This window comes from Phyllostomus discolor, chromosome 5, assembly GCF_004126475.2.
Source record: "Phyllostomus discolor isolate MPI-MPIP mPhyDis1 chromosome 5, mPhyDis1.pri.v3, whole genome shotgun sequence".
Lineage (NCBI taxonomy): Eukaryota > Metazoa > Chordata > Mammalia > Chiroptera > Phyllostomidae > Phyllostomus > Phyllostomus discolor.
The window spans coordinates 165,264,488-165,284,769 of NC_040907.2; the positions used below are offsets into that span (position 1 = coordinate 165,264,488).

Consider the following 20,282-nt stretch of genomic DNA (forward strand, 5'->3'; position numbering starts at 1 on the left):
GCAACGATGATAGCCGTGACCACGAGAATCATGGTCATGGGCATAGCACACATTTCAGCAGTGTAGGGGACTGCCTGCAGGAGAGATGTGTCCGTGCTGCGATTCCGGAGGAGTCTTGTTCGCGGATTCGCTGTGCCGGAATCTCGAAAGGCAGGAGCTCTCTAGCGCCCCTCCAGGCCTGGCCCCGCCACTGCCTCTGCTCTGGGGGCCCTCTCGCCTGCAGAAAGGGGATTGGGAAGGAGAGGGATAGAGACGCTGGCCCTGCCTGATGCTTCCCCTTGGGCATAAACAGAACTGGGAGAAAAGCGGGAAAAGGGCGACCTCCAGAGAGACAACGGGCAGCCGCCTGAAAGCCACCATGGCAGGAACCTTGGAGTCCAACTGTGGACAGAGGGCTCCTGGGCAGTGGCACGGGTGGGCTGGCGTGCAGGAGAGAGGTGGAAAGCAACCGAAGCCCAACCACCACAGGCAGGAAAACTGTGCTCTCTGAGCAGCGAGCACTTAGCAAACCAAACCTCCAGCCGCACGAAGGCGCATCTCCAGTCACGAGGTGTTTCAGCGTCAGGAACGAGGAGCTTCTTCTTCCCACCCCTGGTTTGGACTCTCGCTTCCCTTCTTCATTGTGATTCTCTAGTTTTACCCTCCGAGGTGGGGATGAAGCACTGAGCTGGCGGGGCGCGCCCTTGAAACCTCGAGGCCGCAGCAAACACTGCGCGTGGGTTGTCCAAGGGAACGGGGGCGCAGTCAGGAGTCAGCCGCTTTCCTTTAGGCTGCTCACCCCAGATGTGCACCCGGACCTGCGAGTCACCAGCTCCAGCTCTGCAGCGGGCTCTGCCTCCTGCTCCCTGGCTCCTGGGGACGATGCGCAAACCCGGGAAGCTTCTCGTGGGAAGGACTGTCCTCCCCGAAGCAGTGCATCTGCCGGACAAAGCTGCTCTCTGTGTCGGAGTCGTGTGTCTGCTCTGACTCTCTATTTCCATGCCCCAGCATGGAGTAGTAGTTGGGCTATTTGCATCCACGAACGTTTCCTGAGCATTTACTGTGTGCCAGACATTGCGCTGAGCTCTTCACAAGTGTCCTCTCAGTCACGCCTCTTAAATATCCTCTTGGGTGTGTATTGGTTCTTCATTTTATGAAACAGGAAACAGAGGCTCCGGGAGGTTGAGTGACTTGCGTGCCGGTCACAGAAGGAGGGAGCGGCACATCGGGACTCAACTGCACGGCCCTCACGCTCAACACCCTCGCTTCCCCCTCCCTGGGTGATCCCCGAAACCCCCTCCAGCTCCCAGCATCCATTTCTTCTGAAACATTTGTACCCCTGGGGCCCCGACAGCAGAACAACCCACTGTGCAAATCCCCGGGACCCCTGTCCTCCCTGTTCAGCCGGGACCTCCAGGGAGGGGCGGGGTCGCTGGGCCCAGTCCCCGGCAGCCCCCCCCCCCCGCCACACAGAGCAGAGAACGCTGGCCACGTGCCAGGCCAAGCGGTGTTCTGAATTATAGCTGGAACCATGCACTCTCAACCTTTCCTCAGAGGCGCCAGAGTGTTCAGCAGCACCAACCCCCAGCTCCACAGCGCCCGAGTCACTTCCCTGGAGGAGCTCGCACAGAAGGTGCCATCTTGCTCACAGGAGACAGCTCTGCAGTCGGAATCAAGGGACCTGCGTGGCCGCGGGCTCCCGGAAAATCTGCCACTCCCAGTCAACAGGGGTTCTCCTTCTTTTCAGAGTGATAGAAGTCTTCCCAATAAGAAACGCCAAGTTTAAGGTCCTCGAGTCGTCGGGTTTTGGGTGCACAGATTAAAAGATTCTTGTTGATGTCGAAGGTTACAGATTGCTTCCAGCGACCTCTTTGCTCACTATTTTATTGCGACTGAGTTTATTTTTCTGATGGGAAAATCAATCCTTGGACGGTTTTAAAACAATTCCCAAACTGGTTGAGAATGGGGGGACGGGGGCAGGGAATACAGTCACCTAACGAAAGCAGAATTGAAACACGGTTTCAGCAATTCAAGTCTTGACACCCATGTTTAATATCTCTCCCCCCTCACACACATCAGCTGTACCACTGCATGTTGAAAACGAAATCCACCGTTTGCCGGAAGCATCTGCACGGATAACGCGACCGCATTCCAGAGTCAGGCAGGAGTGACCACGGGAGGCCATTCCCTCATCCCCATCCAGACTTGTTCCTTTCATATTTAATTATTTTTTTAAATTAGTAGATGGAAAAAACCCATCTGCCTTTTTTTTTTTTTTTTTTGCCTAAGGATCTGGAATTGAAACATCCACTGCCGGTGGCTTGTGATTTCCCCCATCTCTCTGGAAGCTTCTGAGATCTCAGTTTTTCTTTCCAACAGGGGCTTTGCCTGCAGTGAATGAACCCTGGCTACAAAGTCGACTGGCGTGCTTAAAACAGTAGCGTTACAGAGACAATAGGAAAGGAGGCACCGAGCACTAACCCGAACACAGCCACCTACAGTAATCGTAGCCGAGCCTCTCCTGACACTGTCAAGTTCAGAGACAGGCTGGTCTTCTGTTCACTCCTTCCCTGGCTCCGGCAGGGGAAATCCACTGGGGGGTGGGGGTGGGGGGCGGTGTAGCATCCTCATGTCTACAGGTAACAATGCTGTTTAAGATTTCACTGTGTTCCACCACACCTAGTGATCTGCCAGGGCTACGGTCTGAGGCCCTCGCTACATTGCTAGCTCCGGCGGCTCCCATTCACATTGTCTCAGAACTCACCACGCTGCCTGGCACACAGGAGGCGCGCAGTCACGACTGGCTGCCTCAATAGACGAGTGAACCGTAACTGCTAGAAACAACAAGCTGGCAGTGGATGCGAGAACTCTCTGAGACTCGCAACTGCCAACAGACACAAGGAGCTGCCTGAGCTGTCTGAGATCACGGGGCACAGGGGCGTCGGGGCCCAGAAGCAAGCGCCACAGAGAGGGTCGGGTGGGATTTCGTTCCCGTTTTAGAATCTCATCCATAGTTCATGTGCTCTGGAAAAACCCTGAAAGGCAGGTAGGAAAAGTAAACGGAAACACCTGTAATCTCTCCACCAAGTGTGACAGGCGCAGTTAACACAGCACACCCTTGTGGACAGCGGCTGTGTCACATCCACCATGTGGATGGACACTACTTTAACTCGTGTGGGGTCACGTGACTGTGCGTACACGGGCTAACGTTTAATCACAGCTCACATTGACTGGATGCTTCGTTTGTGCCAGACACTGTGCCAAACACATCATGGGCGTTTGATTCTCCCAAAACTCAATGAGGTGGATACTTAATGCCAGTCACGTTTTATATTACAGCCCAGGACACTGCAGGCTAGAGAAATCATGTAACTCTCTCAAGATCATAGCCTATAAAATGACAGCACCAGGTTCAGATGCCAGTAATCTGACTTCAGACTTCAGCAAAGATTCCACTGATGTTTGTTGACTGAACAACTAAACGAATGAATGAATGAATGGGTGCTCAGCTGCCCACACTGGAAAAAACTGAGCTTCTCTTAACTGGCTGGTTGGTTCTTATCTTACAAATACTCTAAATCTTACGTCACTCATCCCTTCACAGGTCCCTCTATGCCAAGGCACAAAAACATGAAGAACATGACTTCGGCTCCAACTCCCACCAGCCCCTGGGGGAATCTTCCCCAAGGGGGGCCTCTCCACTGGCCCCCGTGGCCCAGGCTTCAGCCACCACACGGCCAGTCACAGGGCCTTCACCACCGCGGGCAGAGCCCACTCCGGGTCACTTCCAGCCACCTGCCTCCGAAGCTCGCTAAAGCTGACTAGCTCCTGCAGCCACTGGGACGCTGCTGTGTCCACTTCAAAGGTGTAGAGCCACCTCCCGTGGGTACAGGTACTGCTGTAGTGCAAGTGCCACCAACACTGCCAGCTCCGGGCTCACCCCTTCTGCTGCTGCTGCTGTCACATCCTTGGGGTTACTCAGTGCCCAAGTCAACCCCCGGGGAGCTGGCCCGGCTCCCACCACACTCTCAGAGTCGGGGGCCAGTGTGGGCGCTAGGAGCTTTGGTCTTTGCTTGCTCACGCCCCCACTGAGGGGTAGACCAAGTGGCGGAACACCATGAAGGACTCGAAATTACCTTCTCCTCCCAGTAAAGCTTCATTCTGGAGTATCGAACATTTCCTGGGAAGAGACTTGCTCCCTCATGCAAGCAGGTTCCTGGGAAGCCCCGCCAGTCCTCCCAAGGCCTCTCCAAGTCCCTCCGAGACAGTGGAGGCCGAGCTGGGGCTGCCTCCCGCAGCGCCCTTCTCCTCCGCCTGCTGGCAGGGACCGCCTGCCCGCCTTCCTCCTGCTCCCAGAAGGCTGACAGACATAGCTGGGGCTCATCTAACATTCACCAGACCTCACGTATGCATTTGTGAACTCACCTTGCCCTTGACTTTGCCCTACTTCCCTTTCAGTCCTGTTTGCAGAGAGCGTGAGGGAAAGAAAAAATATCAATTTGTTGCTCCACTTATTGATGCATTCACTGGTTGATTCTTGTATGTGCCCTGACTGGGGATCGAACCGGGAACCTTGGCACATCAGGATGACACTCTAACCAACTGAGCTACCTGTGCAGGCAGATGTATCATTCTTATTATTTTACTATATGGGTATCTGAAAGGCAGCAGAGCTGGATGGTGGTTAGGATGCACACTCGAGCCATGCTGGCTGTTCTCAGGTCGCCCTCCACTGCTCTCAAGCTGTTTGACCTTAAACACGCAAGCTGAGCCCCAGAACCCTCATTGGTAACGGGGTATCTACAATCGCGCCCTCTTCCCAGGGTGGCGAGGGTTAGATGACACAACCAGCGAGAGCGCTCTCGCCCTCACTGGCACACAGAAGGGACACAATAGGAAGGAACGTTTATTATTGCAATTACTGTCATCACTGGGCAGAAAGTGAGGTTCTGTAGGGGGGGCACGAAAGACAGAAAGATCGATCTGACCTGGGGGGTGTCGGGAGAACTTTGGGGGCAGGTGGCTAATGCATAGGAGCTTGTCAGGAGAGCCACAGGGAGAAAGAGCATTCCAAGGATTAAAGGAGTTCGTTCAAAGGCCCTGAGGTATGAAACACCCTGGCAAGTCCAGAGGGCTGCCAGCAGACAGCACAACTGGAGTAGGGGTACAAGGTCAAAGAGACGCCAGCGCAGGATCTGAAAGGACCACTGGAAAGCCACTGAACAGTGGAGAAACGGGATCAGATCTGTCTTTCAGAAAGGTTTCGGTCATGTCCAGCTGACTCGCACTGGAGCAGATCAATGCCACCAAACAGGAGACTTACCGCCATTCACAGCTCTTGCCTGTTTACAAGTCCTCCAGCGTTTCTGTTCGTTTGAGTTTTAACAACTCATGGGCTTCTTTTTCGACACTGGTTCAGTTGCTGCCAAAGGTTTTCTTTACCACTAATCTCCTCCAGACTGGTTTTTAAACACGCGTCTTCCTAACCAGAAGGAGGCTTGTCGGTGGCCACTTGTTAGCAATCCTAAGAGCCAGCTAGCTAGCAGTCACCCACCCTCAGGGTACACAGACGGCACCCGCTGTGGGTCGGGACTGGGAGACGAGGCCGATGGGGGAGGCAGCGCCAAGGCAGGGAAAACTGGAAGCGCAATGTGTCTCAGGACAACAGCGGTATGAGCGTGAGAAACAAAGGTCCCTGAAGAAGAAGAAAAGGAGCGTGGGTGTGGCCGGAAAGGGAGGGGCAAAATCGCAAAGAGCATCCTTTGAGGAAATTAAATGACAAAGGAGGTCCCTTCCGTGGAGGCTCATCTCTGTTCACATATTCACGAGGTCAGCCTGCAGGCCGATTCTGTTCATTCTCCTTGTTCATAAACATTCCGGGTAGTGAAAAATGGCACCACAGAACGGGGTGCGCCCTCCACCCTCGAAGGACTCGGGGCAGCAAGAAGGGGATCCTCCACTCCTGGGCACCTGATAGGGGCGGTCCCGGGTGTGCTTTTATATGCTGCCTCCAAATTGAACCTTCGCACCCCTCCTTTGATCAAACCACTCCTAGTGATGTGAGCGGTCTATTTCCCTGGCCCAGTTTCCACCGTCCCATGTTAGAGAAACCAGAGGTGGCAGGCGGGAAAGGGGCCGCTGGGTGAGGATGATGAAGTGAAGAACTTGGTTTCAGACGCCCATCGCCTGCACCGCCCCCCCCCCCTTCGCAGAACGGTAATCCTTGGGTCTGGTCTCAGATTTGTCGGAAAGCAAACGTTGCTTTCTTCAGACCACCTTTTCCTTTTAACACAGCATGGCCCTAAATGCCCATGTGCTAACCCTTGTCATTCCTTATCTAACCGGGCCGGCATCACGCTCAGCGTGCATGCACGCACACGCGTGTCCGTGCTCGGCTCTGGCGCAAAGGCAGTGCCATCACCCCTGCAGGACCTGCCAGTGTGTCAAATCCGAATTCTGGACACAGATGGCCTGTCACCACCATGGGGGTGCCTGTGTGGGAATTGCTGCGGCCTGGGGCCGCTGAGCACCAGTGGTGTTCTGCTTAAGTTGTTAAAAAACGAAAACAAAGAAAAGTAGAAAAAATAGAAATAAAGAATAAGCTAACACAGCAACCCATCGTGGGGTGTTCAAGCTTAGCGTGTGTTTTATGGGCAACTGAGAAATTCAAAGCACGTTGCATAAACACCAAAAGCAAGCGTGAAAATTAGCGGGATTTCTAACAATCACCCTCCGTTTCTCAGTCAATTAACTTTTCTCCAAAAAAATCAAACCAAACAATACATTACTTATTGGGCACCTACTGTGTAACAGGTACTCTAATGCCAATCGAATGTTATAGGATTTGTTTTCATCATTGTCTTTCATTCTTTAAAATATTTAAGGCATTCATCAGGATGCTTTAGCTGTTTTCTCTTCAAGACATTTTATTACGAGTATCTTCAGAAGTTTAACACTTTGGTGGCTACGCAAAATTTTCTGGGTCTTTTTTGGTTTTGTTTTGTTTTCTTCCTACTATTGCTTTTTTTTTCTCTCCAAAAATGTTCTTTTCTTTCCCTATTCTCTCATTTTTAGGGAGAAAAAAAAATCTAGCCTCTGGGGCTGAGACCACTTGAAATGTCTGGGCTGGGGACTGCTAATGACCTCCCAGAGGTCACCGAAATCGCTGATTTAGCAAAGCCCATTCTTGACCTTGACACAAGACAAGACAGGCAAAGGGGAAGGACTTGGGGGAGGGGAGGGCAGCACAAGAAAAAGGATCCTGGAGGCGCTCAGATCTCCCCAGGCCCCTCCCCCATTCAGCAAACACCTGGCTGAGTTGGAAAACATGACTGGTCCAACCTTCCTATTGGCACCAATTGAAGCTGTCAGCCCTCAGCTTGTCACCAGTTGCACTGGGAGGCCCCGGGCAGCCACAAGAGCCCTAATTAGGCAGAAATGACACTTCTACAACTGACCTGACAGGACCTTTGGCAAACCATTTAACATCATTAGTTAACATTTTTTAAAAGTGTGAATGCAAATGAACAGCCAGTGGCTTTCAATGGAGTTTGTCGGTGGTATCTCCCCCGCCTCCCTGCTCGCTCTTTCTCTTTTTACATGAATAGTCCGCTTGTTGTCTCCAGAAACGGAGGGAGGCGGCGCCGAGGAAGAAGGGAGGAGAGGGCCAGCCGTCTGAGCGGAGAGACGTGTTAAAGCACAAACAAGCTCAGAGGAGGGGAGAGACCACCCCTTCCTGCCTAAGGGGGGAGGGGTCAGGGCGAGCCCAGCAGGCCACACCCATGCCGGGTCACCTCCACGCCCTCAGCGGCAACATCCCGGGCTTTGGATCTACAGGAAACGACTCCGTTTCCCGACTCCAGTGCCTCTGAAACACCCTTTTGCTCACGCCTCCACCCACTTGTTGGCATTCGGAACAAGCTGATGTGTTGCAGCTGTTTAGCCAATGTCTTGCGTGTGCTGAGGTCTCCATGTGCCCGTTTTACAGGCACCCAGTCCCTCTGGGAAGGCATGCCTAGTTTTAGCGGTAACCATTCCCGACGGCGGCTGGATACACAAGTGAGTCCATTTCCTACCTGCTGCGGTCACTTCCCCCCTGGAGTCACACTTCATTTTGTTCTTTGCTGTGCACCCACAGAATCCGTACACGCCAACACTCTCCATCTGTGGGAGGGGGAAAGAGTGTCACCGTGAAAATGTCACTTTGTCTGCCTGTTTCCACGCTGCTCTCCAGCCCTGCGCCCCTGCGGTTTTCGGCTGAAGAGGCAGTGGGGGGTAGGAGGTAGAAAGGTTCGGGTGGGCGGCCCCGAGGGGCTGCCTTTGTACTTAGCCACCTGCCTACTTGCCGTGTGGCCCTGGGCAGGGCGCTCTGCCCTGCGTCTCAGGTATTTTCATGAGATGATTAGTGCCTTCACTGCTTCATGTGAGAAAAAACCAGAAGTCTCATGTTAACTGGAAAGCGTGTAAAGGTAAGGAGACCAATAGGAGGCACCAACATTGAGAAGCTGTGACAGGTTCTCAATCTATCGTTTCTCTTGGAGAGCTGAAGTTGGGGCTCTGTCCTCTTGCCTCCCGGTGCCCGCTGGGCAAGGCCACCGCACCACCAGCAGACAACCCCCCACCACTGCCCTCTCCACTCCTGCCCGCTCCCAAAAGAACTGTGAATACTACGAAGGAAAGCGTGGGGGCTGCAAAACGAATTCCTAAAACCCACGATTATATGAGTTATTGAGCTTCTCTGCAGGATCCCACACAGCGTGGGGGGAAGCAGGTCTTGTCCATCTCCCGATTTCTGGAAGCCCTCCGAACATGGGTGGGCACACAGTAGGGGCACGAGGTTTACCGAGCTGAAAAGCAACGTGCCTTCCAGACCCACCCTAGGAGGACTCAGGAGGCCTGCTTTCGGGGGGCAGCTCACATCCTGAATTTGGACAGTGTCCTTGTGTCTGCGTCCAGTGGAGTGGAGCGGGCGGCCTGTGGCAGACACGGCCTGGAACCCGTCGTGAGAGAGAAGAAAACGATCTTAGTTTGGGGCAGAAAGCGAGGGGGAAAAAAAAAAAAAGTACTGGAAAATGTCTTTAATAACAGTAAATGGGGAAGAGAGAGAGGGCAGCTCATCATGATGGAGCATTTAGTGCTTTTAAGCTAAATACCTCCGCATATTAAGCACATAGAGAAAAGCCAGCTAGAAGATGTCAGCAAATTGAAGCGCACGGTGCTCAGAAAGCCGATAGGAGGTGTCTGGCTTTGACCCCTTTTCCCATCACATGCTTGGTCCACGCCTGCTTGTTTAGTGTTGCCTCTCCTCTCCAGCTGCGGAGCTTATTGAAAAGCTCTTGCTCCCCGCCTGGTTTTGGCACATTTTCTGCAGGTGCCTCCTACTGCGGCCACAATGGGCTGCTAGGGAGGTTTAGACCTGTCAACAGCTTCGGGGGAGGGGGTGGCGGCGGTGGAGGGAGCACAGCCATTGTCTTAAAGGGCCAGTGACATTGTGTGCCTCCGTGGGGCCCGCAGCACCAGCACCTGCTAATGAGATGAATCCTTTCTCCCGCTCTCTCTTTCTCTCTTTAATGATTTAACTTGATCGCTTTTGGTTCCTTTCTGGAAAGGGGAATTGCTCCATTGATCATATCAAGTAATTGCCTGTAAAACATTGCCCCGCGACGATGGCTACGTCCCCGGCTGAAAATGTCACCGCCACGGAAAAGCTCTTAGCCCAGCTCAAGAATGAGGTGGCTTGGGAGAACGTTCCTTTTTGGAAGGGGAATTGCTCCATTGATCATATCAAGTAATTGCCCGTAAAACACTGCCCTGCGACGGCGACTGCTTCCCCGGCTGAAAATGTCACAGCAATTGAAAAGCTCTTAGCCCAGCTCAAGGACGAGGCTGCTCGAGGGGGCAGCCTCTGCACATGTCCCCCAGCACTCGTGTGCTCGGAGGTACACAGTTTGGGTGTGACGGGTGCATTTTGGAGAGAGAGAGTTTCCCTCCCTGCAGCACAGCCTGGTTTTGTGTGAGGCTGTGGAAAACCAACCACACCAAAAAACTCCCTCAGCCCTAAAATGAGACAGTGCGGGGAAAGACATTATTCTCCTAATCACCCATGCCATTCTTTCCTGGGGAGCCAGGAATCCAGAGGGGCGCCCCCACGGGTCAAGGGCGACTTAGGGGAACGCGTTCGGCCTCGTCACACGAGAAGACAGTGTCTTTGTGGAGGAGGTGGCAGGGGCCCTGGCTTAGGGGAGGGGTGGCGCTCTCCCTGTGGAAGAGCTGCTGCTTCTGCAGACCCGCCACTGGGGGGCAGCAGCGGCACACTGCGGGAGCGGGCGCCGCACGCTTAAGCCGTTTTCGTAAATACTTGATTAGTCGCCGCCACGCCAGTGGGAGGGTGTCATTCGCCCGAGGGGGAAAAAAAAAATCACTTTGTTGTAGGCATGAACCTGCCAGCAAAATAAACAGCTGTTGGCGATGGTTTCGTTTTCCTCTGACAGGTGAAAGCCTGAGTCTGTGTCTGAAGGAGAGAGAGCCGTGTTCAGTTTAATTGGTGGGAAGCACCGCGTGCTCAGTGAGCTGCTGCCAGGTTGCTAATTCGGGAACTGAGCTTCAGGTGAGTCACCTTCCAGCAGCGCGAGCCACGGATCTTTCTTTTCCGTAGCTGGCGGGGGAAGCGGTAGATGCGCTTCTCACGGTCCTTTCTTAAAGCCAAAAACATCTGCCTGCTCAGTTGACAAATAAGAGAGAATACAGAGCATTCGGGTATAAAGAGCTGCTTAAAACGATAAATCTGAAGAAAGCCGTAGAACTTTTTACACCGAAACCCTGTGCAAAGCCCTGGTGCAAATGTCGTGACTTGTAAGTGGATGCAGAAGCTTTTTTCTCGGGATGTAGACATTTTAGATTTTAGATGTTTAAATCTTGTAATACTGCCAGAATATATGGATATTCAGTTAAGATGATTACATGTGTTACACCAAAATATGCTATATGTAATAAAAGGTATTTTCCCTTTACCTACCCCCATAATAAAGGGAATTTCTGAAATTCCTTACATTTAAACCCATTAAATTGAGTCCTGGATATGAAGAATTATGTTGGCAGCCTTTCACAAACAATTGGAGTTTTTTATGTTATTTTATTTTGTTGGTCTCCATGGGAAGGGGAGGTGAAGTCTGTGCTTCTGTAGCTTATACGAGGTCTTTATTTTTGGTTTGTAAAATGAGGGTGTGGAATTAAATGACCCCCAGAGTTCTGCCTGGCTGTACGACTTGTCTCCTCATCCATGAAAATGATTTCTACAATGGCAAATGGATGCGAGGTGAATACGGCCACAGTTTTGCCTATTAGATAAGCAGCCAATTCACCGCAACAGGGGATTGAGTTAAGCCGAGAGAGGAAAAGCCTGGACCACCTCGGCTGGAATCCCCAACCCCTTGTAAAGAAGCAGGGAGGCACAGGGAGGGTCGCCTGGCCTGCCGCTGGTGCCCAGGCCACTTGTCCTCCGCGTGAACTCCCCGAGCGAGAGCCTGAGTGGACGGTGTTAATGCCATTCACCGTATTTCTGGAGGGGTGGGGGAGAACGCTGGAAGAGGAAGAAACAGGCCAAACAAGCACACTGTCGATGCAACAGACGTCAGTCTGACGGCAGGCACAGGACGGGGGTCGCCTTTGCATCCTCCCCTTCGGTCTGTGTGCACACGAGGCAAGAGGTCTAGACGGAGCTCCGAAGTTCAGGGGCAACAGACCGGAGCATCACGGTCTTAGTCCTCGTGGATCTTTGCAGCACATGTTAAACCACCTGACGTCACGAGGTAGAAATCTCCCCTGAATTAACATTTATTCAAACTTCATACTAAATAGGGTTTGTCAAGATGTTGAGTGTCTGTTTAAAAGAGTGTGTTTTAAAATGCTGCATCATTCCTACGTCCGTGCGCAGCTACCTGGTGAAAAACATGCGCAGCGTGATGAGCGTTACACCTGTGCTACCGCGTGATCCCTTGGAAAGAGAAGCGCTCACCCTCTTTGTAATCAGATTTACGAATCTCCTTACGGGGTGAGAGTCCAGATATTTCCATGTGAGCCCTTTATTTACTAAGTGTTTACACTTGTTAGCAACACGTGTCTCAGCCACTAACAGGTAACACACGGAAATGTTAAGGCTGTTTATACTTAAATAAAAAGTTATCTTCAGGCTGATGGACAAGAGTACCGGTTGAAACGTCTGTATTCCATGTATAAGGTGTCCTTGCTTTCCAGCTTGAAAATGGTGTGAATTTGAACGTTGCTTTGCCACTCCTTAATTCATACACAACCACCGGCTAAGGGAAGAAACAGATCTTCTATTTTGTGTCTCTGTGGAATGCACAGGACCGTTCTAAAAGACTGTTTCAGCTGCAGCTCGTACGACCAAGTCAGATGCGCCGGCAGCTGCACAAGCCCGACCTCGCTCCCCTCCCTGTGAAGAGCCTGGTTCTACTTTTTTTTTTTTGTCCCTTGCAGTCTTCTTGGAGTTACATGCTGCAAAGTTTCCGTTCTTCCTAAAGTCAGAAAGCACTACGTAGCTGGAGGCGTCTCCCCATGCTGTTCTTCCCGTTTGTTTGATACAGGATCACAACCCCTTTCCTCCCATCATACCCTCCCGGAGTTACAGCTGATTTTAAAATAATCCAGCTGAAAGAGATGCACTTTAGGAACCAATGCATGCATGACTGATCCCTACCATTAAAAAAAACCCTGAAAATTTAACTACGTGGTTTGTCAGAAATAGATGAGAAAGGATGACATGAGGCGTACAGCCCTAAAGCCTAAATTTAGACAGCGAGGCGAGTCATGGACACAGTAATTGTCTGCCTGACCCTGAGGTGGCGCCGGAGCCTAAACCCCAGAGGGCACGGAAGTGTGTGTGACGCTCTGTCTGAGCCACTAGCCAGCGTCTCGTCATGTGCCAAGTAGGGGAGTGCTTTTCTCTTAGCATTAAAGCTTGAAGAGGAAGTGTGAAAAGTTCAAGGCACGCCCCTAGTGAGTTAAGAGTCAAGCCTAGAGCACATACACGGGGGAAGGTAAAAACAGTTCTTCTTAGTTTAAAAAAAAAAAAAAAAAAAGAACACGCACGGTGATTCCTTTTGTTCTCATATAACAAATAATACTTGGAGATAAAGTCTGTTGCAAATACAAATTCAAAGAGATCTTACAATTTTGAATTCTTTTTGCTCGCATTTCCTGCTTTTGCAGATTTATAATTGTCTCAAGAAAGAAAAAGACAACTAATTTTCCAATAATAGATTTAGGAGACATATACAGAAAATGTTGTTGATTAAACTGATAATATTTTTCTTGCAATGGTCTTAGTTAGAATTCAAAATGGCTGTACTTTCAGAAAAGCAATAAATGATATATAAGACACTATTCATTCTAAAGCTTACACACTGATAAATATACACTTTACTTATTTCAAACACCATATATTCATAAAAGTTATGTTTTTGTGCTCACGACACAAAGAACAGCCTTTGATCCTCACCCAACAAAAGACAGTCTTGGATTTTGTATTCTTAACATCAGCACGGGAACGTTATTGTTCCCGCACATTCGGTCAGCCCGGCTGTGAAGAAAAGAAAGCATCCATGATCAGGGACCAAAGCTCAGGTCTGGGCTACGAGTTAATAAAAATGCCAGCAAGTGTTAGCAGGGAACGATTTTACATCAGAAGGAAGTTTGGTTCCAGGTCTCTCAAACAGGAACCCTTCGTTTAAAATTTTAGAGGCAGAAAAATTCTTTAGAAAGTATAGCTATCCAAGGTTAACTGAGACATCTCTTCCCTGTGAAACGCCCTGCCCCGTGAGTGTGGTTCGCGATCTTCTCTATTTTCAAATCCCCGTAAAGACTGTAAGACCAAGAGTGCAACAATTTGGCCAAGGGCTTTGGGGAAGATCACCTAGAGTAGCTCAGGGATATCTAAAGATCGCTCAGTCGTTCACAAGCAGATTCAAACTTTTACAACAGCCAAACAGCAGCTGTGGAACGGGAGAAGCTCCTGGAGGAGGGAGGTGTGTGAGTTCCCACAGGGGCAGCAGGAGGGGGTGGGCCCTGGACGGCTCACAGGGCTTCCCGAGGCCCTCTCTCCACGCACACAAGAAGAAACAGAGGTCGTGCGTGGCAAGCACCCAGGCCTGTCCCCTGCCAACTTCACTTTGGCCTCAATTATTCATTTCAAGGGAAGGTGCCATCACACAAAATCATCCTCCTATCAAGGGCTGGGGAGAGTAGGGCTACAGTTGTTCATATGGAAAGTATAACAATTAATAAATAACAAAAGGAGAACACCCTTTCACATACTCACAGCTGTAAGCCTACTTCTGCCCACCCCTGCGCGTTAACTGTGTCTGTCCCAGTGCTACTGTGTTCGAGTCCCCTACGCCTCCCTTTTCCTCCCTGTCTCCAGACCGCAGCCCTGAAAACACGGTCTGCTGACCGCTGCCCGGGCCAGAGACAGGCAGCTTTAATAACACGTCAAAATTATGTCCATTTTAGAAATATTGCAGTCTTCCATCCTGACTAAGTCTCTCTCTCCAGTACTAGTGGAAACATCATTTATTTTTCTGAGAAACTGATTCTGGTTGGTACTACTTTTATTCCCGTAACTCCGCCTACGGTGCTGAGTGCACGATCGCAAAATATAATAATTGTATTGTATTATGTAACTGAAAACAGGATTCGTTATCTCTTGTTAACACACAATACAATTCTGTGTGTTTTTCCAAAAGGTGTACAGAAATTTAATCTAACACATTAGATTGGTGAGAGATTCATCCACAAGAGCCACCTTAAATAATTTTGGAAGTACACAGGGCTCCGATGATGATTTTATATGATTGCCACAGATGAAGGAGATGCAGCGAAATCAAATCAATATTGAGAAATTGGTCTAAAATTATTTTCTTCCCTAAAAAATCCTAAGAATTTACTCCCCTAAAATCACAATTTCTCAGGAAATACTTCCTATCTGTGTCTGCGACTAGCATTTTAAAAACATATTCAAATAATAAAAGTCCTCCAACTTCTTAAACAGGACCAAGAAATACAATTGGTAAATCAAGGAAAAAAAAGAGAAAAGCAGTAACAACCACAAAATACAATCCTACACTTGTTGGCCAATAACAAATGGAAAGAGTCGAGACTTAAATTTGTGACAACTGAATTTTTTTTAAAGCCCACACATAAATTTTTGAAAGTTGCCCCTTTGAAGGATAACCTATAGAAGCCATCAGTTACAAAGGCAGGGACAGTCTTTCCATTTTGCTAATGAGAGAGAGATAATTCCTTGAGAGCAGATTAATTTAGAGTACATTTTCAGGGAAGCTGAAATCCCCTTCAATCAGGGTCTCAAATTTCATGACAAAAGTGAAACAATTTATTGGCTCTCCCTGAAGTGCAACAACAAAGTAGGTGGGCACGCAACCCTCAGGGGCCAGCAGACAAACCAAATCAATGTTTGCCCCTGGAAGAGAGGAAACATTTTTAGCCATAACTCGATAAAACATCTAAGTGGTCCACTTCGCTGGGATTCTTCCTCCCTTTCTTTTTTGCTGCCCCCTATGTGGAAAATACGGCTAACAGTGTCTTCACTCACAACAAACTCAATGACTTCTTATTTTGCTACTTTTATATTAAGAAAAGAAGGACAAATTAGAAAACCTGGCTTTTCTGGGATATTTTAGACATATTTACTTTATTAGCCCCACAATTATGTCACAAAAACACTCTTAAGTTTATCTACTTCTTGAAAGTTAAAAAGTTATCTATTTAAAAACGGCAAAATAGCTTGCTTAAAGGATTTCTTTTGGCTGATTTTTTTCCGTTTCTCTTTCCTGTCCGAACTTGCTGGATCATCACTCTGCTTCCAGTTTCATTCTGCCTGTACAGAAACTCTGTCTACGCCCTGAAAAATACCAATTACACTGCCAGCAGCAGCATCTCCAAGAGTATCTTTGCGTCTTCAGTGTCAAAGCCTTTGGAACAAATGACCGGGAGGCTAAATCCAAAGCTGCCTTTGACAGGAACGCCAGCTTTGAGCCCTCACTTCAGCACTGTGGCTCCGGCTGCACAGTGTATTTGGTGAGCAAGAGAGAAACACCCCATCAACTCTGTAATTTGCACAAATAGTAAAGGCTAAAATAAAAGTGAAAGATTAACTGAAGGTTTGATTACCCCCAAAAGGTCACAAATGCTGTTTTAAAAGAGAAGGGGAAGTCCCCCTTATCATTTAATACAACTCCATCCAAATTTCTGTACAAAGGTAGATAAAGGATTTCAGGCAAATACTGCAAAACTGCTGAAAAGTGCTACATCTCCCTTTTTCTCAAGTTCTTGGTAATAGTGGCATCATTTACTGTGTGTTGGGCACAGTGGGAAGAAGTTCACGTGGATTCTTAAATGTAATCTCATAGCAAGCCTATGAAATTGAAAATACTAGCAATGGGGAAATGGGCTCAGAGAGACTTAGTAACTTGCACAAGGTCACACAGCTGGGAACTGAAAGAACTAGGACTTGAACCCGTGGGGTCTGATTTCAAGACCCACTACTTGCAGGCCATCCTGGAGGCATCCATTACCCAACCATTCCTGGGTGAAGCCTTAGCCATAGAATGTTTCTGACCTGATCCATGAAGAAATCTTCTAAAGTACGATTTCAACCTTGGCTGAACATTGTTAATATCACATGTCAAAAAATACTTATGCTTAGGCCCCACCCCTGGGGATTCCGATTGAATAGGTCTAAGGTAGGGGCCAGGCATCGGCCTTTTTCAATACTGTAGCAGTGCACAAAATAAATCATCCTTCTCTTCATGATGTTTAAATTCCAACAGTGCTTAGATTCTAGGAGAATCTAGTAGAATCCCCAGGAGATCCTCATGTGCAGCCCAGAGTGAGAACGAGTGATCACATGGATAATACCTCTCATCCAGGCCCCTTGCTCCAAGCCCTCAATGGGAGCAACTCAACTGACAGAGAACAGGCAAGGGTCCGGCAATGGCTGCCATGAGACGGCAGCATCGAACTCAGAGAGTTCTAGATCTGACAAGCAGTGGGGCACCGTGGGAACTGCATGGGGTCAGCCAGACCCAAGTTCAAATTCCATCTCCACTATCTATTACCTGTGTCACCTTGGGCCAATCACTAGCCTTTTGTGGTTGTTTTGCAGATTCAATGGGATGATACAAGGAAAGCCTCAGGCACATACGAGTGCTCCATCAATGGCAGTTGCTGCTGTGGTTTTTGTTGTTATCATTACTCCAGTGGTAATGACGACTGCCAGGAGGCATTAGGAATAAAAAAATAAAATTACAAAAACACACATTTTTATTAGTCAAATAATTCCTACTTTTATTACTTAGCATTTAATTTGCAGCTATTTATTTTGCAATTAGCTTGGCATTCATATTTCTCGTTCCTGACAACTGGGTGGCTAAGGGTAACATTGTTACGCCTGTTTTCTAGACGAGGGAAAGACAACGTTTCCATCTATTCTGTCTCCAGTTTCTATGACTCCATGATGAAACGCACCTGCAATCATGTTCATTAGTTCCCCATGAAAAATAATATTCAGCCCAGATGGCAAATGCAGGAAAGGAGAATTAGCAAGCACTTGATAGCAACCCCAAAATAACATCTAAATAATCACTTCTGAACATTAAAGTTGTGGCAAACAAGTCCCCATTTATGTAAAGGTGTCAGAGAGGATTAAGGAGAAATGAACAAACACATTTTTCTTTATTCGTACTCATTTGGGAAATGTCTGACAGAGCTTAGAAATTCTATTTGAAATGCAGACAGAATAATGGTTCATTTCGTCTTCCATTAGCAGACAGGAATACACTAACATGCCCTGATATTTTCGTTTGAATCAGAGCTACAAAGTAGAAGAGATCATCTTAGGATGGAGAGACCCAATTCGCTGGTTCTCCAGATCCGCGACAAGCCCGTGGAGTATGGGCAAGGGTCCCACAACTTCAAATGCACGCCAAACACATCTCCAGCGCGGAAGAGCGGCTTGCCTGTAAACGTCATCTTTGTCATACGTACAGAGTTTCCATGAATGAAATGCAAATGCATCTAGACATACTACTGAATGCACAGTCACTATATATAACCACTACTACTCGGGGAGGGGAGTCCTCAATGTTTTGTTGTTAAAAAGGGATCTTCATCAGAAAGGCCGGGAAATGCTGGCCCAGCGCAGCCCCCGTGTGGTACTGACTGGTCATCGGCAATCTTGGAGGCAGCCGGGACTCCGGTCTGGGATTTCTAATTCCCGAATGCTCTTTGTCCCACATCACACGTCCCCTCCAAAGAGAAGTTAGCAATCATGGCTGCGTGCTGTTTCTAATAACCCTTCTCTTTCTAAAAAGAGGAGAGTATAGTCCTACCCTCTCTCCCTGGATATGTTCCAGAATTTTCTATACACCCTGAGCGTTTCCTTTCTCTTTCCTTCTCTTTCTTTCCCTCAACTCCGCAGTTTATACCTTTGGGTGGGCGGCACTCCACCCATTTCAAGCTCCGAGGCTCAGTGAGGGACCTTGGATATTTATCTCAATATGAAGGTACTGAATAAGGATGTGTTAAGTATGTATAAAGTGCACATATGCATGAATGTATTTTACAGCGAAAACCACAGAACTTCTCTGTATCTACAGAAAATAAGAAAATCGGGATATGCATGAATCTGTTGGCACTAACAGACGCTCAAACCCCCAGCATACCAACTTCTTAAAGTGCTGTCGCATCTCTTATTTCAGTTTGTTGTCTCAATTGTTCACTGGGATGTAAGTGCTACTGGAGTACAATTAGAACTTAAGTGCATTGCTGGTTTGATTCCTAGTTAGGGCACATATCTGGGTTGCAGGCCAGGTCCCCAGTAGGGGGCGCACGAAAGGCAACCACACATTGATGTTTCTCTCGCTCTTTCTCCCTCCCTTCCTCTCTAAAAATAAATAAATAAAATCTTTATTTTAAAAAAATGTAGTTTCTGATGAGTGAGCAATTCAATTAAAAAGGAAAAAAGAACTTAAATGCCATGACAAGAAGAAATGTTATCTATTTAATCACAGCTCTCCCCGCCAGTATCTAAAACAGTGCCTGGCACATAGGAGGCATTCAACTAATGTTTGTTGATTGAGTGAATGACAGAAATTAACAGGCATGGCAAGTTTATTTATTCATTGTTTAGCCTACACGTGGTTTTATTTTTATTTGAGAAGACAGAATGGTCTCCAAGGGAGGAACTGTGGCCCGAATAATCTTTTCAGGCTTTGATTCTCCTGTAACATCTGACTTGACATCTTTCCCTCAAATATTTTTAACATAATTCTTCAAAACTATACAAGTAATGCACCCATTTTAGGCAAATCCGATACTACCAGCATATTAAAAGAAACAAATACAAGTCCCCTATGAGCCTGTCACCCAAGGATGACACAATCAGCATGCTCGCAACAGCCTTTCAGCCTGTGGCCTGTGCACGTGCACACACACACACACACACACACACTTGACACAATCCCCAGACTCTCTGCCCTGCGATCCATGGAGCTTTTTCTTTGTTCCCTGAGCCCTTTTTGTTTGTCCCCTGTGCTAGCTCCTTACCCTCCCTCCTCCTGCATCCTAAATACATGCCTTCCCCAAAATTCAGATCCTTAGTTCAAGGGGTTTTCCCCCTGTTCCTTCCAGAAGATTCATCTATTCTTACTCAACTCTAAATTCATTGTGGGTGTCTTATATCTTCAGCTTCGGTCTGTCCTCTCTTCTGGGGTACCAGCACCCTCTATGCCTGAAACTAAAAGCACCCTGTTCCAACAAAGCCGGATCACTCTCTCATCTGCCCCATTTCTGTCGATGGTAACAAAGTTCTACAGGCTACCCTCAATGGAGACATTTTTGGTTCCCCGACCCCACTCAACTGACTTTCGTCCTTCCTTCCGGTTATGTCCCTCATCCTTCTCTTCCCATTGCTACTATGATTGTTCAGACCCTTTTATATTATTTTCTGCCTGGGTCTCCTGCATTTTATGTAACTGAACACCCATCAAGGTTACCCGCCGCTGCCAGTTAGCTTCCTAAAATACCACTTCCACCTTGCCTCTTCTATATTCATAAATGTCAGGTGGCTTTGCGCTCTTACAGAGTGGTATTCCAGCTCCTCCTCCATCTCCCCTCAGGCTACTTTTCCATCCTTATTTCTCATTATTGTTAAAAATAACCCCCTTGCTCCAGCCAGCCTGGTGTTCTCAGTACACATCCAGCTCCAAAAC

General features: G+C 48.5%; 1 protein-coding gene across 2 annotated transcripts in view; it reads right to left on the reverse strand.

Annotated features, from left to right (window-relative positions):
- The window catches only part of HSPA12A (heat shock protein family A (Hsp70) member 12A), a 132,495-nt gene that overhangs the window by 110,270 nt on the left and 1,943 nt on the right, over positions 1-20,282 (reverse strand). For both annotated transcript variants that reach the window (XM_036027368.1, XM_028513593.2), the window contains exon 2: positions 8,055-8,142. In XM_036027368.1, the coding sequence (XP_035883261.1) occupies positions 8,055-8,142 (88 nt within the window). The remainder of the gene's footprint in view (positions 1-8,054; positions 8,143-20,282) is intronic.